The sequence below is a fragment of the Suricata suricatta genome, chromosome 2 (assembly GCF_006229205.1).
Source record: "Suricata suricatta isolate VVHF042 chromosome 2, meerkat_22Aug2017_6uvM2_HiC, whole genome shotgun sequence".
Classification (NCBI taxonomy): domain Eukaryota; kingdom Metazoa; phylum Chordata; class Mammalia; order Carnivora; family Herpestidae; genus Suricata; species Suricata suricatta.
In genome coordinates, this window is record NC_043701.1 from 74655237 (window position 1) to 74676523 (window position 21287).

Below are 21287 nucleotides of genomic sequence, written 5' to 3' on the forward strand. Positions count from 1 at the left end.
AATTTAAAATGGGTTTACTGAGGTGTATCCATAATTGTAAATTGAGGAAGATCTGTACATAGTTAGGTGGATTTTTAGCCAGAGGTTTTTTTTTTAATTTCCTGGATTTGTACATATCTAATAATATTGTTTTGTTTGTTCTCAAGCAGGTAGACTTAAAAAGCCTTTTGTAAAGGTAGAAGATATGAGCCAGTAAGTATCTAAGTTCAATAAGTAATATTAAAAGAAAATCTAATTAAGCTCTCTCCACTAATACTATTAGGTCTGTCTATATGTTAGATTTATATTATACTAATACCCAGGTGGCACAAGTTAGCAAGCAGTTTTTAGTTTAATTTAGTTTCAGCATGTTGTAGATGATAATTCCTTGAAATGTTTAGTTTAGAGCAGTCATGAGACCAGCTCACTTTTTAGTATTTCAGATAATGATTTCGCTAGCTAAATACAGTACCATATGATTTAGAATGACTGTTTAAAGATTGCTTCTACTTTGTGAAAAAGAAATTATTAAGTACTATTTGAAAATACAAAGTCTGAGTATAAGATTTAATTTAGTAGTTTTTTTGTACTCATTCTGAAGTTTCAAAGGATAATCTTAATGAAGACTGTATAAATATAAATTAATTTGGCACAAGAATTGGATAACTTTTTCTTAACCTTCTAGTTACTCCTTTAGACGTGTGATTAATTTGGGGTACTCAGGTGACTCAGGTGACCAAGATGTGTTGAGTGCTGCTTTTTATGAAATGTCTTACTATGCAAAAAAAAAAAAAAAAAAAGAAATTCAAAGTTAGGCCTAGAGAAGGCACTAATATATGGAAAGATATCCCAAGTTCATGGATTGGAAGACTTCATATTGCTAAGATGTCACTACTCCCTAAAGCCAGCTACAGATTCAGTGTACTCCCTGTCAAAATCTCAATGACTTTTTTTTGCAGAAAGCAAGAAATACATCCTAAAATTCATACCAAATGGCAAGGGACCATAAATACCCAAAGTACTCTGGAAGGAAGGAACAAAGTTGAAGATCTAGACTTCATGATTTTGGAAATTATTAAAAGCTACAGTAATCAGAAAGAAAAACTTGTTAATGTTTATGTTAATGACGTAAAGACAGATGTGTAAACCAATGGAGAAGAATAAAGAGCTAAGAAGTCTTTACATATGTGGTCAAGTGGATGCCAACATCATTCATTGGGGAAAGAAGAGTCTTTAGCAAATAGTAGTGTGAAAACTACATATGCACATGGAGAAGAATGAAATTGGACTATTAATTTATACCATACATAAAATTAACTCAAAATAGATCAAAGACCTAAAACTATAAAACTCTTGGAAGAAAACAAAGGAAAAGCTTTAAGACACTGGATTTTGCAATGATTTCCTGGATCTTGTGATGATTTCTTGACACCAAAAGCACAAACAACAAAAGATAAAATAAATGTATTAGATCAAAATTATAAATTTCTCTGTACAACAGTGAAAAGGCAAACCAGGGAATGGAAGATAGTTTTAAATCATTTATTTAATACAGTGTAATATGGGGGAGGGGTGTAGCTTGGGAAGATGGTGAAGTAGGAGGACCCTCTTCAACCTGTCCCATGTTTACAACTAGTTAGCACTTGCATCTGAATAAATAAATGAGAGAATGATCTGAATACTGGCAGAACAAACTTCACAACTAGATGTGGAGAAGAAGCCACATCTGAGAGATTAGAAAGGGCAGAAATGATGATTGGGAGCTGTAGGCCCTGGCTTGGAGAGGTGAAAGCACTAGGTAGCCCACAAGAGAAAGATGAATCCCTATAATATCTGGCTTTGAAACCAGAACAGCTGAGTTCTTGATTTTGTATAACCAGCAGGACTTGGATCCTGGAGATATAAAAGTTAGCTGACTTAGCACTAGTGAGCTGGGAGGGCATGTGACAGCTGGGTTCCTGCCTACAGCTATCCTGCCCTCCCAGCTCACTGTGGAGAGGCAACATAGAAGCTGTAGTTTCCATAATGCCTGGGGCAAACAGGAGGAGCACTGGGTTATGTATGGAATTGTTGAATCACTGTATTATACACCTGAAACTGATATAATACTGTATTTTAAATATACTGTAATTAAAATTTTTAAAATGTAATATAAAAAAGTCAACAGAAAATCAAATTATCAGATTTTAAAAATGGCAGAGGACTTGATGTTTCTCTAAAGATTCATAAATTGCCAACAAATAGATTTAAAGATGTTCAACATCACTAATCAGAAAAATGCAAGTCAAAACCACAATGAGATATCTATCACCTCATACCACTAGGATGGTTGTTATTAAAAACAAAACCAGAATAATAGGTATTGGCAAGGATGTTGAGGAATTGGAACCCTTGTGCACTGTTGGTGCGATTGTAAAATGGTATGACCACTACGGAAAACAGTATGGAGGTTCTTCATAAAATTGGAAGTGTGATATGATCTAGGAGTTTCACTTCTGGGTATATATCCAAAGGAATTGAAAGCAAGACTTGAACAGTCCATGTTAGTAGCAGCACTATTCATAGTAGCTCAGCAGCAGAAGCAATCCATATGTCCATCAACAGATGAATGAATGATACAGTATATACATAAAATGGATTATTCAGCCTTAAAAAGGAATAAATTTTTGGCACATGGATGGACCATGAGGACATTACACTAAATGAAATAAGTGGAAAAATACTGCATGATTCCATTTTAATGAGATGTGTCGGGTTGGTGGGGAAGGGAGAATGAGGAGTTACTGTTTAATGGTAGAGTTGCTGTTTTTAAAGATGAAAAGGGTTCTGGAGATGAACAGTGTTAATTGTTGGGAAACACTGTAAATGTACTTAATGCAGCTGAAGTGTACACTTAAAAATGGGCAAGATAGGAGCACTTGGCTGGCTCAGTCAGTAGAGCATGTGACATTTGATGTCATTCATGAGTTTGAGCCTCATGTTAGGCATAGAGATTATTTTTTTTTAATGGTTAGGATAGTAAATTTTGTGTTATTTTACCATATTCTTTTAAAAAATGTTTGCTTTTTAAAAAAAGAATTAGGTCTAGGAATTGGGAAGGGAAGTGTAACTGATTTCTGTTATTTCAGATTCCAGATGAATTTTGTGTTTTTGAAATATAAGACTTCAGTTGTGGGTTTTCTTCATCATAAAGAATCTCATGTATTTGTCTTTTTATTTTTTTAGACTTTATAGACCGTTTTATCTTCAGCTGACCAATATGCCTTTTATAAATTATTCTATTCAGAAGCCCTCCAGTCCATTTGATGTAGATAAGCCATCTTGCATCCAAAAGCAAACACAGGTTAAACTAAGGTTGGTTAAACCTTTAAGTAATTTTTTTTTCTTTTTAAGCAAACATTTAAAATAATTCATTCAATGCCATTGGGGGGTATGGAGTGTGTAGGTGTGTGTTTGATCACTATGACGGTTTTTCTCCTTGTGTATTTTTAATGGCTCTTTGTTAGAAGTCTGAATCTCTTCTAAGTTGGATTTAGACATGTTAAATCGGTAAATTGAGGTTAAGCGGTGACTTACAAATATTTACAATTAACATGTGTTATTTTTCTTAAGTAATACAGAATATTCTCCAGAATAATCACTACATTCTTAGGTTGCTTAATTTCTTGAAAAGAAGTAGATTTTAAAGTATTTGTTAATATAAATCCCTGGGGATTATGGCAGATTCTATTTGATAGATGAGGACTGTACATTTTATAAATTATTTCTTAATGTTCAGCAGTTAATTCTTTTACCATATATTTCTATCAGAATCCAAGCAGATGGCAATAAATATGGAATCCCAATTCAACTCCAGTTGAAAGAGAAGAAAAAAAAAGGATACTGTGAATGTTGCTTGCAGAAATATGAAGATCTTGAAACTGTAATTGTCATTTTACATTTAGTGGGTTGATATTTCTAAAACTATGAATATTTACTGTTTAAACTTTATTTTTCAGATTGTGGTTTACAACTTGATAGTTACTAAGTAGCATGCATTTTTTTATAGAATTATCTTAAATTTTAAAAACCCCAGGTGGGAAAATATATAGTGAAAAAAAAACATTTCAATTAATTAAGTCAACAGATATTTATTAACTACCTATGTTACACCAATCACTACTTGGAGCAAAACCATTGAACAAATAAAAAAGACCAATTCCCTACCCTTGTGAAAATTACATTCTTTGGAAGGTGAGGAGACATAAGTAACCACACAGTAAGAAAATAAGTAGAAAAGAACATTAGATCAGTGCTAATAGAAACTGTAAAGCAGGAATGGGAGTGTTAATACTTATTTAGACAAGATAAGGAAAATCTACATAAAGTGATATTGGAGTAGAAACTTAGGAAGTGAGACAAGACTCATGGATATTGAAGTAAGCCATGCAAAGATGCTAAATTAAACTGATGGATGGGACTGAAGAAATCATTAAACTGGTGGTGATGACTGGTGGAAGTGATGGAGCTTGGTCAGATTGTGGATGTATTTAAACGTGGGGTGAAGGATTTGTCAGTGGTTTGGATGTTCGGAGTAAGAGAAGATGCTTCAGGCCTGAGGAATTAAAAAATGGGCATATGATTAACTAAGGGGAGGATGAAAAGAAAGTAGAGAGAATTCTTTAAATTGGAAAAAGAAATAGAATAGTTGAAAAGGATATGGGATGAAGATACAGTTTGTAAAGTGATTTTAAAAAAAGAAAGCAAAAGCCCTTTGTTTGAATCATGCTGCCCAGGTTTGAATCCTGGTTTCCTGTTTGTGTCACCTTGGACAGTGGTGGGGACTGGGTTTATTAAATTTTAGCCGTAATTATTTGAGTTGTTAATTTTAGTGGATATATATGTTTTGGTGTTTAGTTTGGTAGATGATGATGAAGAAGTTAAGGAGAAAGAGTAATATTTATAAATACCTAAGAAATAAGCTATTTCTGTTTTTAGACTCTTAAGTTGAAGTTCTATTGTTTTATAACCCAAAATATATTAGTATTTTGTGTTAGTATTTTGTGTTAATGTAATAACGGAGAAAAGTAGGGTTACTTTAAAATTATTTTTTATATGTTTATTTTGAGAGAGGACAAAAAGAACACGTGGGTATAGGCTTGCACATGTGCGGAGAAGCAGAGAGGGAGAGAATCCCAAGCAGGATCTGCACTTTGTCAGCACAGAGCCTGATGTAGGTCTCGATCCCATGAACCTTGAGATCGTGACCAGAGCCAAAATCAAGAGCCGGGCGCTTAACTAACCTGAACCACCCAGGAAAACCCCTAAATTTATCTTTAATCAGAAGAAGCTAAAACTGTCTCTGAAATATTTCCCCTTACCAAAAATCATTTTGAAATTTAGATATAGATTGGTCCTGAAATTTTGCTTTGCTGCTGTTACAATGGAATAATCTATAATGGATGCTTTCCTTAATATCGGTTTATGATTTTCATTTAATGTTAAGAAAATGTTAGGACTGAAAAATGGAAACCTGGTCACTAATTGACACAAGGAAGGAAAAACAGATGTTGGAATTGCTATTTTTAAATGATTTTTTATTAACTTTTATGTATCTGTTTCTTAGTTGCTATAAAAATAAAATATCTTGGGGTTTTTTTGGGTTTTAGATTTCAGGGATTCATTTCCACCTGTATCAAGGCATTCATTTAGCAGATTTGATTACTGGAGATTAAGCACAAGCAAGGCAGACATATTCCCTTCCCTTAGGTATTTTATAGTATGACTGAGAAGATTGATACAAAACATGCCTTTGCAAGTAGGAGAGTATCAAAAAAGTGAAGTATATAGTGCATGGTCATAAATAGAGGGTACTTAACATTGGATAAGGGACATAGAAAGATCTATTGAGAAAGTGACATTTAAGTCAGGACTTAATGAGGGGAGGTAGGTGGAGGAGAGGATGACTACACAAAACTTGGAAGACTGTTTTCTTAACCTATTACAATTAATTTTCTCCCAAGGACATGAGTAAATGGAATCTAAACTTAATGTTTCTTTTTAAATTTAATTGTTTCTCATTTGTTTAACATTACAGGGCATAGATAATTTGTATGTGGGAAGTTTTGCAACTAAGGAAGGAATAGTCCAGAATACTTTTGTTTCTTGTAATCACTGGAGAATTTAGTTTTTAGAAATACAATTAAATCATCAAAAGTTATGTGAAACTAGAAAAACAGAAATAAGGTTCTTGCAGGATCATCTTTGTACAGCCTTCTAGGTGCCTTAATCAGCTGACCAAGAAATAATAGAATTAGCCTGGAGATTCCACCTATTTAGCAGAAACTTTTGTTTCCTTTGAGTTTTATCCCAGTACACTGAACTTGTTTACTGTTCTTTACCACACTTAAGACTGAGAATAACTGTCAAGTAAACTTCAATTAAAAACAAAAGACTGAGAATAATTTCCATATTCTCCATTATAAGCATTGGGTAATTGAGATTGTTTACTTGCTCATTCTCAAATGTGTTCCTCAATAATGAATTTTCTTTTTTTGTACTAGCATTTATTTTGCTTTTTGTGACCTGCCTTATATGTTAAACTGTAACATTTCATTCATTTAATATTTTACAAGCCCTACCATATTTACTTAGTGGTAATTGTGTAAGAATAAAATAAAGGGAAATATTGTCTTAAGAGTATTAGCACAGGGGTGCCTGGGTGGCTCAGTCAGTTAAATGTCCGACTTCCGCTCAGGTCATGATCTCACCACTCATGGGTTTGAATCCTGCATTGGGCTCTGTGCTGACAACTCAGAGCGTGGAGCATGCTTCTGATTCTGTTGTCTTCCTCGCTCTCTGCCCCTCCCCCACTTGCTCGTGTTTGTGTGTGTGTGTGTGTGTGTGTGTTCTCTCAAAAATGAATAAGTGTTAAAAAATTTTTTTGAAAGAGTATTAGGAGTATTAGCACATGCTAAATGTTACCATTGCATTTCTCCATCTTTATCTTCATTTTCTGATGTAGTTCATTTGTAGTTCCATTTAAACTACAAATTTATTTTACTTAACATTCTTTGAAGTTCTAGTAGATATTTCTTTGGAATAGTTATTAGAAATCTAATTTTAGGGGCATGAAAATATTAGAATACTGAAAAAAAGGAATCTGTTGGTTTAAGAATATAATTATATGATATATGTGTGTTTTTGTTTTGTTTTAGCATCTTCTAAGTGAACAACATAGAGACTTTGCACAGAGTAATCACTATCAAGTTGTTGATGATATTGTATCTAAGTTAATTTTTGATTTTGTGGAATATGAAAGAGACATGCCTAAAAAGAAAAGGTAATTTATCAACCTAAGTTTTAAATTTTACCAAAATATTAAGCTGTTTCATTAAACTAAAAATAAGTGTTTTGTTCTTAGAATTTGTCTTTTCAGGATGTAAAGGCTAAGAACTGATTACTTCCTTTCTCCCCACTCCCACCCCCTCTTTACTACCAAAAGTACTTTCTTTAGATTACTTTTAAGGTCTTCAAGTCTTAATGTTATAGTCTAGAAGAGGAGTTGGCAAACATTTAAAGGACCAAACAGTAAATATTTTAGGCTTTGTGAATGATTACCTTTGTCATTGTTCAATGAAAGCAGCCACATCCAATATGTAAATGAACAGGTGTAGCGGTGTTCCAGTAAAGCTTTATTGAAAAACATAAGTAGTAGCCTAGATTTGGTCCGTGTGCTATACAGTTTGTCAGTTGTTGGTCTGACCATAAAGTTGACCATCTTCTTAGACTAAAAAACCTAGAATTTTTAGTTAATCTTAAGGAGTTTAAATAAACCTTCTTCCACTTACCTCTGTTAAGTCATTATACATTCATTAAATATTTTTCCTTATATTCTACTTGCTGGTAATATTTACTAATAGTACTTACAGAACTTTGAGTGAATGAATGAATACAATACTGTTTATTGGCAGTTTACTGCACATTGACTAAATGATCCTGGTTAGATTATTCCCATAAATCCAAAATAAAAAGACATGCTTTCACATGTTAAAACTGGTAGTAACTCATTAGGTTAGTCAGTCCTTAATCTTTGTCTAATCTTAAGGCATAATAAAGAAAACTAGAAAATATATCAAGGTACAAGTTTGGAAAATTCATTGCAAAGTCTTTTGACTGTATCTAGATTAGAACAGTCTAAATTTATTTCTGTAACATTCAAAAGGTTGTTAATACTATCTTAATATATTTGGAGAGGAGGCATATTTTCAACTATTAAAAGTATATGGGGAGCGCCGGGGTGGTTCAGTTGGTTGAGCCTTGACTCTTGATTTCTGATCAGGTCATGACCCCAGCATTGCAGGATCAAGCCTTATGTGCTGAGGGTGGAGCCTGCTTAAGATTCTTTCTCCCTCTTTCCACTCTCCTCTCTCCCCTTTCCCTCCCTCCTTCTGTGCTTCTCCCCTTGCCCCCCAACTCATGCTCTCTCTTTAAAAAGAAAAAAACTAAAACTATGGGCTATTGTAAGAATTCAGATTTTCCTAAAACTTTAATCTGTAGCAAAATTCTGAACCAGTACTTAAATATAGGCTGGTTTTTCTTTAATTACATTATCTGCATTTTTTTTTTTAATCTGTGTGCACATCACCTAAATATCTCTAGACATAAAAGGAGAAAGTAGTATTGGACTAGTAATTTTATATTTTTAATACTCCATTTGTTCAAGAGGAATTCTTGAATGGAAGTATAAACAAAGTAAATATAAAATGGTCCTTGCTGGATTGAAAGGGCAGGCTGAATTCTTTATTTCTCTGTGTTATCTGTGACATGTAGAACATAAAACATAAGTAGTGAGCTGGTAAGGTTCCCTCTGTATATAATTTAGTAGGATTGTGTAATATAGACTAGCATACCAAGGATATTAAGAGACTCCATGAAGAAGAGGTTTTCAGGTCAAACACGTGTGTGAAACTTCAGGATTACTATTTTGTCATCTTTTAGAGTATTTGGCTCCATACTGTTTCTGGCTCCATATGTTAGAAATTTTACACTTAAATATAAATAATTGGGGAATATGTTTCTGCCTTAGGTCCCAGTACTTATTCCCCACATTGTTAAATAAAATGAGACAGTATTAATGTAAATGAAAGCATAGAAATTAGAAAATTTTTCAGGAAAATGAGAACAGTATTGGGAGCAGACCCATATCTGTTTACTGTTATCTCTCTTTGAATTACATGGTTAAAATAGTTTTAAACATCATGTTTAAGATACTGGTTTCCCTCTGGGAAGAGGAAGAAAGAATATTAAAAGGTATTTACTAATTTGACTTTAAGGAATTTTCATAGCAATTTAATTTTTTCTTTTTGTTTTATAAAGAATAAAATACAGTATTGGATCCCTTTCTCCTATTACTGCAAGTGTCCTGAAAAGGTCTGAACCAAAGGAAAAGCTAGAATTGCAACATACTTCTCAGAAAGACTTCAAGGAAAATAATGTACAGGCAGTTGAGCAGCATTTCCTGTATAAAGAAGTCCAGGAGCCTGAAAAAAAGTTTGTGTTTATTTCAGAATGCATCCCCTACCCTGCAAGTGAATTGAGAGGATTTGATGAGAAAGCAACTAGTAAATGTTCCATGTCAAATCCAGCTGAAAATCACCTAAAACAAAATTTTACACATCTTCCTCCACATAAAAGTAAACAGGGATGTATTCTTGACATTTCTGAACATAAATTAATGATAAATGAAAGTGGCTTTGAAGAACTAAGGGTAGATCACTGTCCATGTAGGCTACAGACATCTGTACAAGTACCTAACGTCAGTATGGATAATACTGCATCTCAACCAAAACAAAAGTCAGATACTGTGCTTTTTCCAGCAAAGGATGTGAAGGAAAAGGACCTTCATTCAGTACTTGGTCGTGAGTCTGGTCTGTTAGCAACAAACAGTTCACAGGAGCACCTAACAGCTCAGGTACAGACTCCATCCCGAAGTCCCCCTGAGGAACCCAGTGAATGCAACTTCCACAATATGGATAGTTTACCTTCTGGTAAGATTCATCGGAAAGTGAAAATATTATTAGGAAGAAATAAAAAAGAAAATCTGGAACCAAATGTGGAATTAGGTAAGAAAAGAACTGAATATATTACACAAGAAAGGAATAGAATTTGTAGTTCACCAGTACAGTCTCTACTAGACTTGTTTCAGACTAGTGAAGAGAAATCAGAATTTTTGGGTTTCACAAGCTACACTGAAAACAGTGGTATATGTGATGTTTTAGGTATTTGGGAAGAGGAAAATTCAAATAATTTGTTGTCAGTGTTTTTCTCTTCCCCTTCAACTTCTACATTTACTGGCTTTTAGACTTGAAATAAGTATTCAGAAGAGTTGAAGAAAGATCATATTCTAGAAAATTTTATAAATCTATGAGAGTGCTTAGCTTTATTTTTCTTTTTGCCAACTTTGTTTACAGAACCAAGTGTAAATATTAAAGTGTAACCTTTAACAATAAAGTGGTGTTTGCATTTTTCTACAGAATTGGATGCCTTTTATAGAAAATTATAGAATAAACTTGTGACTTGTTTTACATACTATGTTTTAAGAATTATGAATAATTTTACATCACTGAACTTCAAGTAAAATATTGGGTATGTTAATACTTAGCATTATATATTTGGATAGTCTAGTTCTTTCCAAAGGCTATTAACATAAGATTCCCATAATAACATGAGAATACTGCTTTTAAAATCCTAATTTTCATACAAAAGGGAAAGATAATATTAATTCTGCATTTGGGTTTTAGAAGTCATTATTTCTTGATACTTGACCTCTGTGGACCCTGCTGATGTGTTGGCACTGAAGAGTTAGGTTATTTGGAGAGGGAAATAGAAGCCATAAAGGAAAAACAGCCAGACTACTGGAAAAAAATAGTGTTCCCATTCCCATTATTGATTATTTACCTTTAGAAAGATTTTCTTCCAAAAATGACTCATTATCCCCTAGTTTGGTATCTGGAAAGGAAGTAGGGCGTATGGCATTGAACTATAAATAAAAGTGCTGAAGCATATGTGAAGATTGCCTTTGATTGGGCACTTAGCAACTCAGTAATTTAGAGGAGAAAGTATTCAAATAACAAGAAAAATTTCAACTCCAGTCTTTAGATGGTAGAGGTGTTTGCCTTTCAGTGTGTTCTTCTAGAGTGAGGCATTTACAGCTAATGACATTTTCACAATAAAAGTTGGTGCCATTGAATATTATTTGAATATATTGTCATTAAAAATTAACTTTGATTACCAGCGTCTTAACTTTTTTAAACCCTATAGAGCTCCCAATTTATTAGTTTATATGTTCTAATGTGTGTGTTTCGACTGTGTGGATAGTGTCAATGCGAAATACTAGCTTTTCATCAATTTTATTGGTCATACCAGTACCTTAAGTAAGTAGGATCACTGAAACATTTTTTTTACAATGCATTTATGCAATCCTTGTAAATTACTATTGCATTTTCTGTCACAAATGCATGTGTGTGTATATATAAATCTGTCAGATCTTACAGATAGCCTTCTAAAAACCTAGATGAAACTTAGAAAATTATTTGTAGGAGGTGTTTTTTTCTCTTAATTTTCCAAATAATTGAAAGGTATTTAAACTTGCGCTATGATTCTTAAACTTGAGAGTGATAGGCACTTCAATTTGCAATGGTCTTGTTTGCTTTAATTGTATATAATAAAGAGTAAAAGACTCAAAATTAAATCCTTCCAATAGTTAAAAGTGTTAAACTTTATTTTGACACTATTTTTAACTATTATTTTGAACACTTGGACTTTAAAAACCCTTCCCAAAGATCTTCATGAGTATTTCAGGTTTTAAGAAATGCTCAAATTCTGTGTGGTGGTAGGGCTATCACATAGAATTTATGTGGGCTGGGCAGTGTGGATGGGTACCTAACCAAGGGGAGGATGGCAGGCAGTAATTCAGCCTCCAAAAGGAGTAAGTAGTGATCCCTGGCAAATGAGATAGCAACCATGTAGAAGTATGAATACTTTTTCTTAATTTTTACCAAGACATGGTCACCTGGCCAAGGTGCCTTTGGGGTTGTGTTTACCTATGCACTAGTGGTTTGGTTCCCAGATTTGTTCACAAAAAGACAATTTTTAATGTAGCAAGGCATCTTAAGAAGGAAGCTTCAAAGGATCCTCAGCAGGGTATATAGAAAACTTGGTTTGCTTGATAAAAAGTGACAGGATCTGCCAAAAGCATCTAGACAGACAAATCCCAGCAAGCACATGATAAGTTGATATCTTTGATAATAAGCATTGAAGTGGAAAGGTGTTAAGAAAACAAAACGGCACCCTGATTAACTTTAACTGTGGGCAACAGACAGTGCAGCATTCAAAGTTGGTGGCTCTTTTCCTAGGAGTAGCTAGAAACAGCAGTAGTGAAGACAATGTGATTTTGTGACTTAAAATGAATGTAATTTTCTGAGGTAACAAGCAGTTCTGGCAAAGGTGTATTTTATGTGTCAGTAGAATCTTTTAAATGGTTTTTAAAGCCAGTGACTTCTTTGCATGTGTAGATTAGTATATTGAAATAATTTATGGAGACATATATAGATGTTATTAATGCCAATGTTTTAATCATTTGTAGATAATAATTTGATTAATGTCAAGACAAAATCTACCTACAGGAATAGGAAACAAGATTTTATGTATAAAACTTTAACATAAAACCATTGAACTTGAAATCTTATCTCTGGAAATGTGATTATGCTATCAGATAAAAACTAAGGTTTTTTTTTAACACTTTGGTGCTAGAATGGATGTGTAGTTAATACTAGTCTATCTAAATTATATAGTAAAATAATAAATGTTCTATATTTAAATATCAATTTCTATAAATATAGTTTGGTTAATGTGAGACCGAAGAGTTTTATTTCAGTTTTCAATTAGTAATCTTTTCAATGCTATGCTTTATTAGTAAAGTGAAATATAAGGATGACAGTCCCCTCCCAAAGGAGATGGAAAGATTTTTTAAGCATAATGTAAACTAAACCTTCACTGCACTGGATCTTAAATTTTAAATTGGATCTTAAATCATGGGATTGCCAAGTTAAAGGTCTGAAAGAATGCTGGTTGCACAGTAGGTTACTCAAGATTAAATGGGGTCAAATTATCTGAAGTATCAGCGACTAAGACTTGGCAGTGTTGAAATCTGTGCTGTGACCAATAATGTAATGCATGAGCCATATGTTGTGATTACATCACTTGTTATGTAATGGATAGTGAGTCAGGGATTGAGGAGAAGGAATGGTAAAGTACAAAGACAACTAGATCAAATGAAAGGGCAATCTAGTCTTCTAGGTGCATTAGTTATAAGGAATGTTTAATGCTGCTACTCAAAATGCTAGTATATCATTCATCTTTCCACAAATTCCAACCAAAAAGCCTTTGCATAAAGAAGCCACATTATGCCCACCTACATGGACCACTGATTTTGCACAAGTAATGTTGATTTTCTTTTTATTTTATGTTTATTTTATTTTCGAGTCAGAGCAAGAGTGGGAGAGGGGCAGAGAGAGAGACAGAATTCGAAGCAGGCCCCAGGCTCTGAGCTGTCAGCACAGAGCTTGACGCTGGGCTGAACTCGTCAATCAGGAGGTCATGACCTGATCTGAAGTCTGATACCCAAACAACTGAGCAACCCAGGTGCCCCATTGCACAAGTAATGTTAAAAATTAGAGCTTAGACCCTGACTGACAAGGGCCCTTAATTAGCATTAATTTTGTACACAATATTGGAGGCAAGTAGCCTCTTCAAAATATCACGCAAAAGGAAAAGTCTAGGAAGAGCAGTGGACAATTAAAAATGCATAAAGAATCTTGACACAAAGTATATTACACAAGCAAGAAAAAAGATACTCCAATAATGAGTATTGGGAGAATAGTGTGTGACTAAAAACATAAAACTTAAATAGTTAGAAACAGATTAAGACAAACATCCATATCTATTAAAGAATGTCACAATTCCCTCCTGAAGAAAGTAAAGGGGAATTATCAAAGCACCTGTATATTAGTTTATTTCACTTGGTTGTGCTTAATGTATAATAAATTGCATTCACCTTATGTTACTGTACCTCATATAATCAACTTGCCTTCAGGTGCTGGGTTGGTCTTGAGGGCTTGTGCCATCTTAATGTTGGTCTCTGTTCCTGGCAGGTTGGCCTTTTGGCAATGGCAGAAACACAAGATCAACGTTCGTGAATAGAAGCCCATGCTATCAAACCTATTATGTAACTTTCTTCCTGCCACCATAATCCTTTTGCTCATGTACCCATTGTGCCAGCATTGGGGTGGCATTAACATAAGATAATGAAGATGCTCACACTTTGTGCCCACCCCCTATACCACATATCTCTACCCTTTGTATTCAATCTTCAGATCTTTTTTTTCTCAAGTCCTTAATAGCCACATGTCATTTCTCACTACTCAGCCATGCATAAATATCTTAAATTGAGGCCAGTTCTCTTTCCTTACAAAGAGAGGGGATGACCAGATATACCACTTGAAACTGCCCATCAGGAAGACTCTTGTGACTGGCTTTCAGAGTCATCACTGAGTGGAGCTGTATGGCAACTACCATCTATTTTAAACTTCCTCCCACAGAATCAACTAATCCATGAACCAAGTTTGGGTTTTTCCTCTGTTTCATCTGGTTCAAAGGGATGACCCATACATCTGTAGGTGTGATCCGAGGGAGAGGTACTGACTGATTCAATAGCTGTATATGGGGATCTGGGCTGCTTGCTCATTCCTTGAGCTCTTTGGTCTTTCTCTAGCTCAATCCTGGATGTACCAATAACATTTATGATGGATTACTGGTACACCTGTGAGATTTTATGACTTTAATAGTTCTGACAGGACCTCAGCTCATGATTGGCAGTTGTGACCATATAACCATATTTTTGTTTTGTCCCACAGACAGGTGGGACATTATCCCATATCATCATCTCATACAACAAATTTCTCATTTTTCCAAAAATACATAATTCTTCACTGAAGATGGCATAACCTTACTCTAAACCTTCTAGGGAAAGTTGTCATCTCCCTTTTGGGGCTTTCCATAAACCCCAGTTTTCCTACCAATGAGATCTTCAAACCTTTGAACCTGCCTGGTTACATGACTGCAGAGCTATTTTCTGCTCACAGCTGGCAGCCTTTCATGCCCTTGGGTGGAAGCAGTACTCCCATTTAGAACATTGTTCCTCCAGAATCTGAAGAGGCTTACCAAGCATTATGTTTCATTCATGTTTGGGAAGTTCAGGATGCAATAACTGTTCTTTACTTTGAAGACTATACTTTCAGGGATTATTTCTATAGTTTGTTCTTTGGATGAGATGTCCTGGCATGCTCCTGGCCACTTGAGTTCTAAAAATGTTATTTATGTGACAGGCGCCTGAACTTTCTTAGGATACGTCTCTCCCTCCCTGGAGGATGTGCTTTACCCAAGTTTCCAATGTGTTAGTAACTTCTTATTCATATGGTCTGATAAATATAACGGCAATACAATGGATTAATGTGATGTTCTTGGTGGCATCCTCTTCAAATTATGACAAAGGACAAGTTTAAATAGCCCTGGGTTAAACCTATAAAAGTAGGAAGTGTCTGATCAGAACTATTCTGTAGGAGAGGGTTACTTCAATGAAGAAATCAAAGCACACCTGGTGGAAAGTTCAAACCACCACTAATGAATAGGGAGATAAGGCAACCAGAGTCACAACAACAGAGAGCATGCAACACACTCCAAACACACCTCCTGAAGGGCCAGGCCCTCAACAGTGTATTATTCCTTTTTAATATAGGAGTGTTACAGGTGCAGGATACATAACAAGCTATTAAAGCACGTAAAGGACAGAAAACTAACAAAATGACAAAATGAAAGAATTCTCACAAGAAATTCCAGGAAGAAATGTTGGAGAATTTCTGAATTTCTGAGGAAATGCTCCAGAATGCTGGAGAAATGTGACAGAATTGCTCAAATCAATATAGCTGATTGAAAATTTGGAATAATTGTCATAAGATTAATAGCTGGGCCTGAAAAAAGCATAGAAGCCAGCAGGGAATCTATTGCAGAGAGCAAGGAATGAAGAAATAGTTACAATGAATTAAGAAATGCTATAAATGAGGTACAAAATAAACTAGATTCAGTGACAGCAAGGATGGAGGAAGTAGAGGGGAGAATAAGTAAAATAGAAGATTAAATTATGGAAAATATTGAAACTCAGAATGAGAGATAAGAAAATACTAGACCATGAGGGGAGAATTAGAGAATTAAATGATTCAGTGTACCATAATATCTGTATCATAGGAGTTCCAGAAGAAGAGAGAAAGGGGCAGAAGGTTTACTTGAACAAATTATAGCTGAGAACTTCCCTAATCTGGGGAAGAAAGCAGACATCCAAATCCAGGAGGCACAGAGAACTCCCTTCAGATTAAACAAGAATAGGTCTTATCCATGGCATATCATAGTGAAACTGGCAAAATACAATACTAGAGAATTCTGAAAGCAATTAAGGACAAATAGTCCTCAACCTACAAGGGTAGATACATAAGGGTAGTACCAGACCTGTCCCCTGAAACTTGGTATGCCAGAAGGGAGTGGCAGGAAATATTAAATGTGCTGAATAGGAAAAACACAACCAATAATCCTTTATCTAGCAAGGCTGTCATTCAGAATAGAGAGGTAAAGGCTTTCCCAACAAAAACTGAAGGAGTTCATGACCATTAAACCAGCCCTACAGAGGATCCTAAGGGGAACTTTATAAGTGGAATGCTGCAAAGACTACAAATGACCAGATATGACCACAAGCACAAAACCTACAGATAACACAATGACACTAAATCCATGTCAATAGATGCAGAAAAAGCATTTGGCTAAATACAGCATCTTTTCTTTATAAAATCCCTCAAGAAAGGATAGAAGGGACATCATACTATCATAGAAGCGGTATATGAAAAGCCCACAGCTAATATCCTCAATGGGCAAAAACAGAGCTTTCCCCCCGAGATCAGGAACATGACAGGGATGTCCACTCTCATCACTGTTGTTTAACACATTGTTGGAAGTCCTACCATCAGCAATCAGACAACAAAATGAAAAGGAATCAAAATTAGCAAAGAAGTCAAAGTTTCACTTTTTGCAGATTACATGATACTGTACATTGAAAACCCAAAAGACTACGCCCCAAAGCTGCTAGTACTGATCCATGACTTCAGAAAAATCACAGGATACAAAAATCAATGTACAGAAATCAGTTGCATTTCTATACATCAATAATGAAGCAACAGAAAGAGAAATCAAGGAATGGATCCCATTTACAGTTGCACCAAGAACCATAAAACACTTAGGAATAAATTTAACCAAAGATGCAAAATATCTGTGTGCTGAAAACTATAGAAAACTTATGAAAGGGATTGAAGACACAAAAAAATGGAAAAAACATTCCATGCTCACGGGTTGGAAGAACAAACATTGTTAAATGTCAATACTACCCCAAGAGATCTACATATTCGATGCAATCCCAATTGAAATTGCACCAGCTTTCTTCTCAGAGCTAGAACAAACCATCTTCAAATTTGTATGGAACGACAAAAGATCCCAAGTAGCCAAAGTAATGTTCAAAAAGAAAACCAAAGTAGGAGGCACCACAATCCTGGACTTTAGCCTCTACTATAAAGCTGTAATCATCAAGACAGTATGGTATTGGCACAAAAACCCTGAATTGGACACACAAACATGTGCATCTAATCTTTGACAAAGCAGGAAAGAATATCCAATGAAAAAAGGTCTTTTGCAAATGGTATGAAAACTGGACCACTTTCTTACACCATACACAAAAATAAACTCAAAATGAATGAAAGACCTAAATGGAAAACAGGAAACCATCCAAGAGGATAAAACAGGCAAAAACCTCTTTGACCTCAGCCACAACAACTTCTTACGCAACATGATTCCAGAGGCAAGGAAAATAAAAGCAAAAATGAACTATTGGGACCTCATCAAGATAAAAGGCTTCTCCACTGCGAAGGAAACAATCAACAAAACTAAAAGACAACCAATATAATGGGAGAAGATATTGCAAATGACATACTGGATAAAGGGTTAGTATCCAAAATCTATAAAGAACTTACCAAACTCAACATCCCACCCCCGAAAAAATAACCCAGTGAAGAAATGGGCAGAAGACATGAATAGATACTTTTCTAAAGAAGACATCCAGATGGTCAACAGGCACATGAAAAGATGCTCAACATCACTCATCATTAGGGAAATATAAATCAAAACCACAAGGAGATACCACCTCACACCTGTCCAAGTGGCTAAAATTAACAACTCAGGTAACAATAGATGTTGGCAAGGATGGGGAGAAAGAAGATCTCTTTTGCACTGCTGGTGGGAATGCAAACTGGTGCAGCCACTCTGGAAAACAGTGGGGAGGTTCCTCAAAAAGTTAAGAATAGAATTGTCCTATGACCGTTCAAGAGCACTACTAGGAATTTACCCAAAGGATACATGTGCAGATTCATAGGGGCAGATGTCTCCCAATGTTTATAGTAGTACTTTCAACAATAGCCAAATTATGGCAAGAGCCCAAATGTCATCAACTCATAAATGGATAAAGAAGATGTGGTTTATATATACAATGAAATACTACTTGAAAATGAGAATGAATGAAATCTTGCCATCTGCAACAATGTGGATGGAACTGAAGGGTATTATGCTAAGTGAAATAAGTCAGAGAAAGACAGATATCATATGTTTTCACTCATATGTGGAATTTGAGAAACTTAACAGAAGGCCATGGGGGAATGGGAAGGGAAAAGTAGTTTCAAACAGAGAAGGAGGCAAACCATAAATGACTCTCTTAAATATAGAGAACAAATTGAGGGTTGATGGGGAACAGGGGAGAGGGGAAAATGGGTGATGGGCATTGAGGAGGGCACTTGCTGGATGAGCACTGGGTGTTGTATGATGTGATGAATCATGGGATCTCCTCCTGAAGACAAAACCATATTTTATACACTGTATGTTAGCTAACTTGACAATAAATTCTATTTTAAAAACTATAAATGTATACTGTAATTTTTTCCCTGTGAATGCAATCTGTTCCTGATTCATTTTTTTTCTGGCAGGGATGGAAAATTATGCATCCACTCAAACAATGGCTGCATATCACATACCTGAGGCTATGATCACTTGCAATGAAAAGGATATCACATCTGGCACTGCATCTGCCGCTGAGGGTACTACTTAGTGCAGTTTGTGGCCTACTGTTATGGTTTATAGGCCATATGAATAGGATGGGAATCAACCATCTTTAGATATTTAACAGGGGCCTTAATTTCCTCCATTACTGCCACCACCCTTGCCCCAGAGTAAGATATAATTTTTTAGGGGTGCCTGGGTGGCTCAGTCGGTTAAGCATCTGACTCTTGGTTTCAGCTCATGATCTAATGGTTAGTCAGTTTGAGTCCCAAATCAGGCTAACAGCACAGAGCCTACTTGGGATTCTCTCTCTCCCTCTTTCTCCGCCCCTCCCCTACTCACACTCTCTCTCCTTAAAAATAAATGAATAAACATTAAAAATTTTAAGAAAAAAAGATATTTTTAACTTTATTTGAGAGAGAGAGAGAGAGCACAAGCAGGGATGGGGCAGAGAGAAGGGCACAGAGAATCCCAAGCTGCCTCCATGCTGTCAGTGCACAGCCTGATGCAGGGCTCAGACTGAAGAACCCATGAGATCATGATGAGCTGAAATCAAGAGTCAGTGCTTAATCAACTGAGCCACCCAGATGCCCCATGGGATATTGTTTTTGATTAATTGTTTGGCTGAGAGATAGAGGCAGTTTCAGAGATTCTAACTTGGCCTTTTCTTTTTCTTCTTTTAAAAAAAAAAGTTATTTTTAGTTTTGTCCACTATAATAATTCTTCCCCTAAAGGCTAGAGATACAATGCAGGGGATTTACTGAAGTGCTAAGTGTTTCTTTACTTTCTCTTAATACTTATTTATCTTGGGGAGAGCACAAGCAGGGGAGGGGCAGAGAGAGAGGGACAGAGGACCTGAAGTAGGCTCTGCGCTGACAGGCTGACAGCAGTGAGCCCCATGTAGGGCTCAAACTCTCAAACTGCTAGATCATGACCTGAGCCAAAGTCAGATGTTCAATCGACTGAGCCACCCAGGTGCCCCCAACTATTTCTTTTTTAATAGAACATTCAGAGGCTAAGCAAATGACACTGTTGACCCACTATGAGCCAAAGCTTAGTGAGGATTTCATTTTTCAGCTGGCTCCCATGCACCCACTATAATAGGGGCTTTGGGTCCCAGGTATCACTGCCAGTCGAGACTCTGCATCAAACAATTATTTGGGTAATCCTTTCCTCAGTGCAGTTACCAGGTAAATGGAGGTAAGTACCTTTGGGGAAGAGCTAAGGGAATAGCTACCATGTGTACTTGCCATGTGATGCAGGGTCCTTCTTCTGGGGACATGACTTTTTCTTCAGTGGTTTCTGGGTTGAAAATTGCCTAAGTCAGGAAACCGATCATGATTCTTGATTGGAGCACCTTCCCTCAACCTCCTGAGGCTGATTTATTTTAGTGGTACATTTATTTTAGTGGTATAGACATTATCTTGTTATTGTCCATCCATTTTGCTCATAAAGGAACCACATTTTATTAACCATCTCCACAACTCTCAACATTAACTTGGCATTAGTCTTGGCAATGACTTTTATGACTTAACACTAAAAATAAAGGCAACAAAAGTAAAAATAAGCAATTGAGGATATAAAACTAAAAAGCTTCTGCACAGTAAAGGAAACCATCAGCAAAATGAAAAGACAACCTACTGAATGGGAAGGAATATTTGTAAATCATATTTCTGATGAGGGGTTAATATCGAAAATATATAACTCATGCAAATCAATAGCAAAACAAATAATCTGATTACAAAATGGTCAAAGGAACTGAGTAGAAAATTTTTCAAAGAACACAATTTTTTCTAACTCTGTGAATAAAACTTGAATAATTGACAGAAGAAATTGGAAAGCCTCATCCTCACAATGAAACATTTTCTTATATTACAACTTATTTGTATTTGCATACTGAAGAGCTAAAGTGTTTAAGTGGCTATTTTTTAGTACTTTTTAATAAAATGTACAAAACTAAACATACAACCAAGAATGCCATTTGGAGACCTTGATGATCACATAAGAATGGACTGGGACTTGGTCTCTGAATCCAGAATCCAGAGGTACAGGTTAGTATCAAGGTGCCC

General features: G+C 35.4%; 1 protein-coding gene across 2 annotated transcripts in view; it reads left to right on the forward strand.

The window, feature by feature from the left end:
* Positions 1 to 10546, forward strand: part of DBF4 (DBF4 zinc finger) — a 29923-nt gene extending 19377 nt beyond the window's left edge. The window contains exons 8-12 of one of the 2 annotated variants that reach the window (XM_029928442.1): positions 147 to 192; positions 3205 to 3333; positions 3790 to 3901; positions 7176 to 7300; positions 9337 to 10546. In XM_029928442.1, the coding sequence (XP_029784302.1) occupies positions 147 to 192; positions 3205 to 3333; positions 3790 to 3901; positions 7176 to 7300; positions 9337 to 10321 (1397 nt within the window). In that variant the 3' untranslated portion in view covers positions 10322 to 10546. The remainder of the gene's footprint in view (positions 1 to 146; positions 193 to 3204; positions 3334 to 3789; positions 3902 to 7175; positions 7301 to 9336) is intronic. The other variant, XM_029928452.1, reaches the window with a different exon arrangement.
* Positions 10547 to 21287: the final 10741 nt, after the last annotated feature.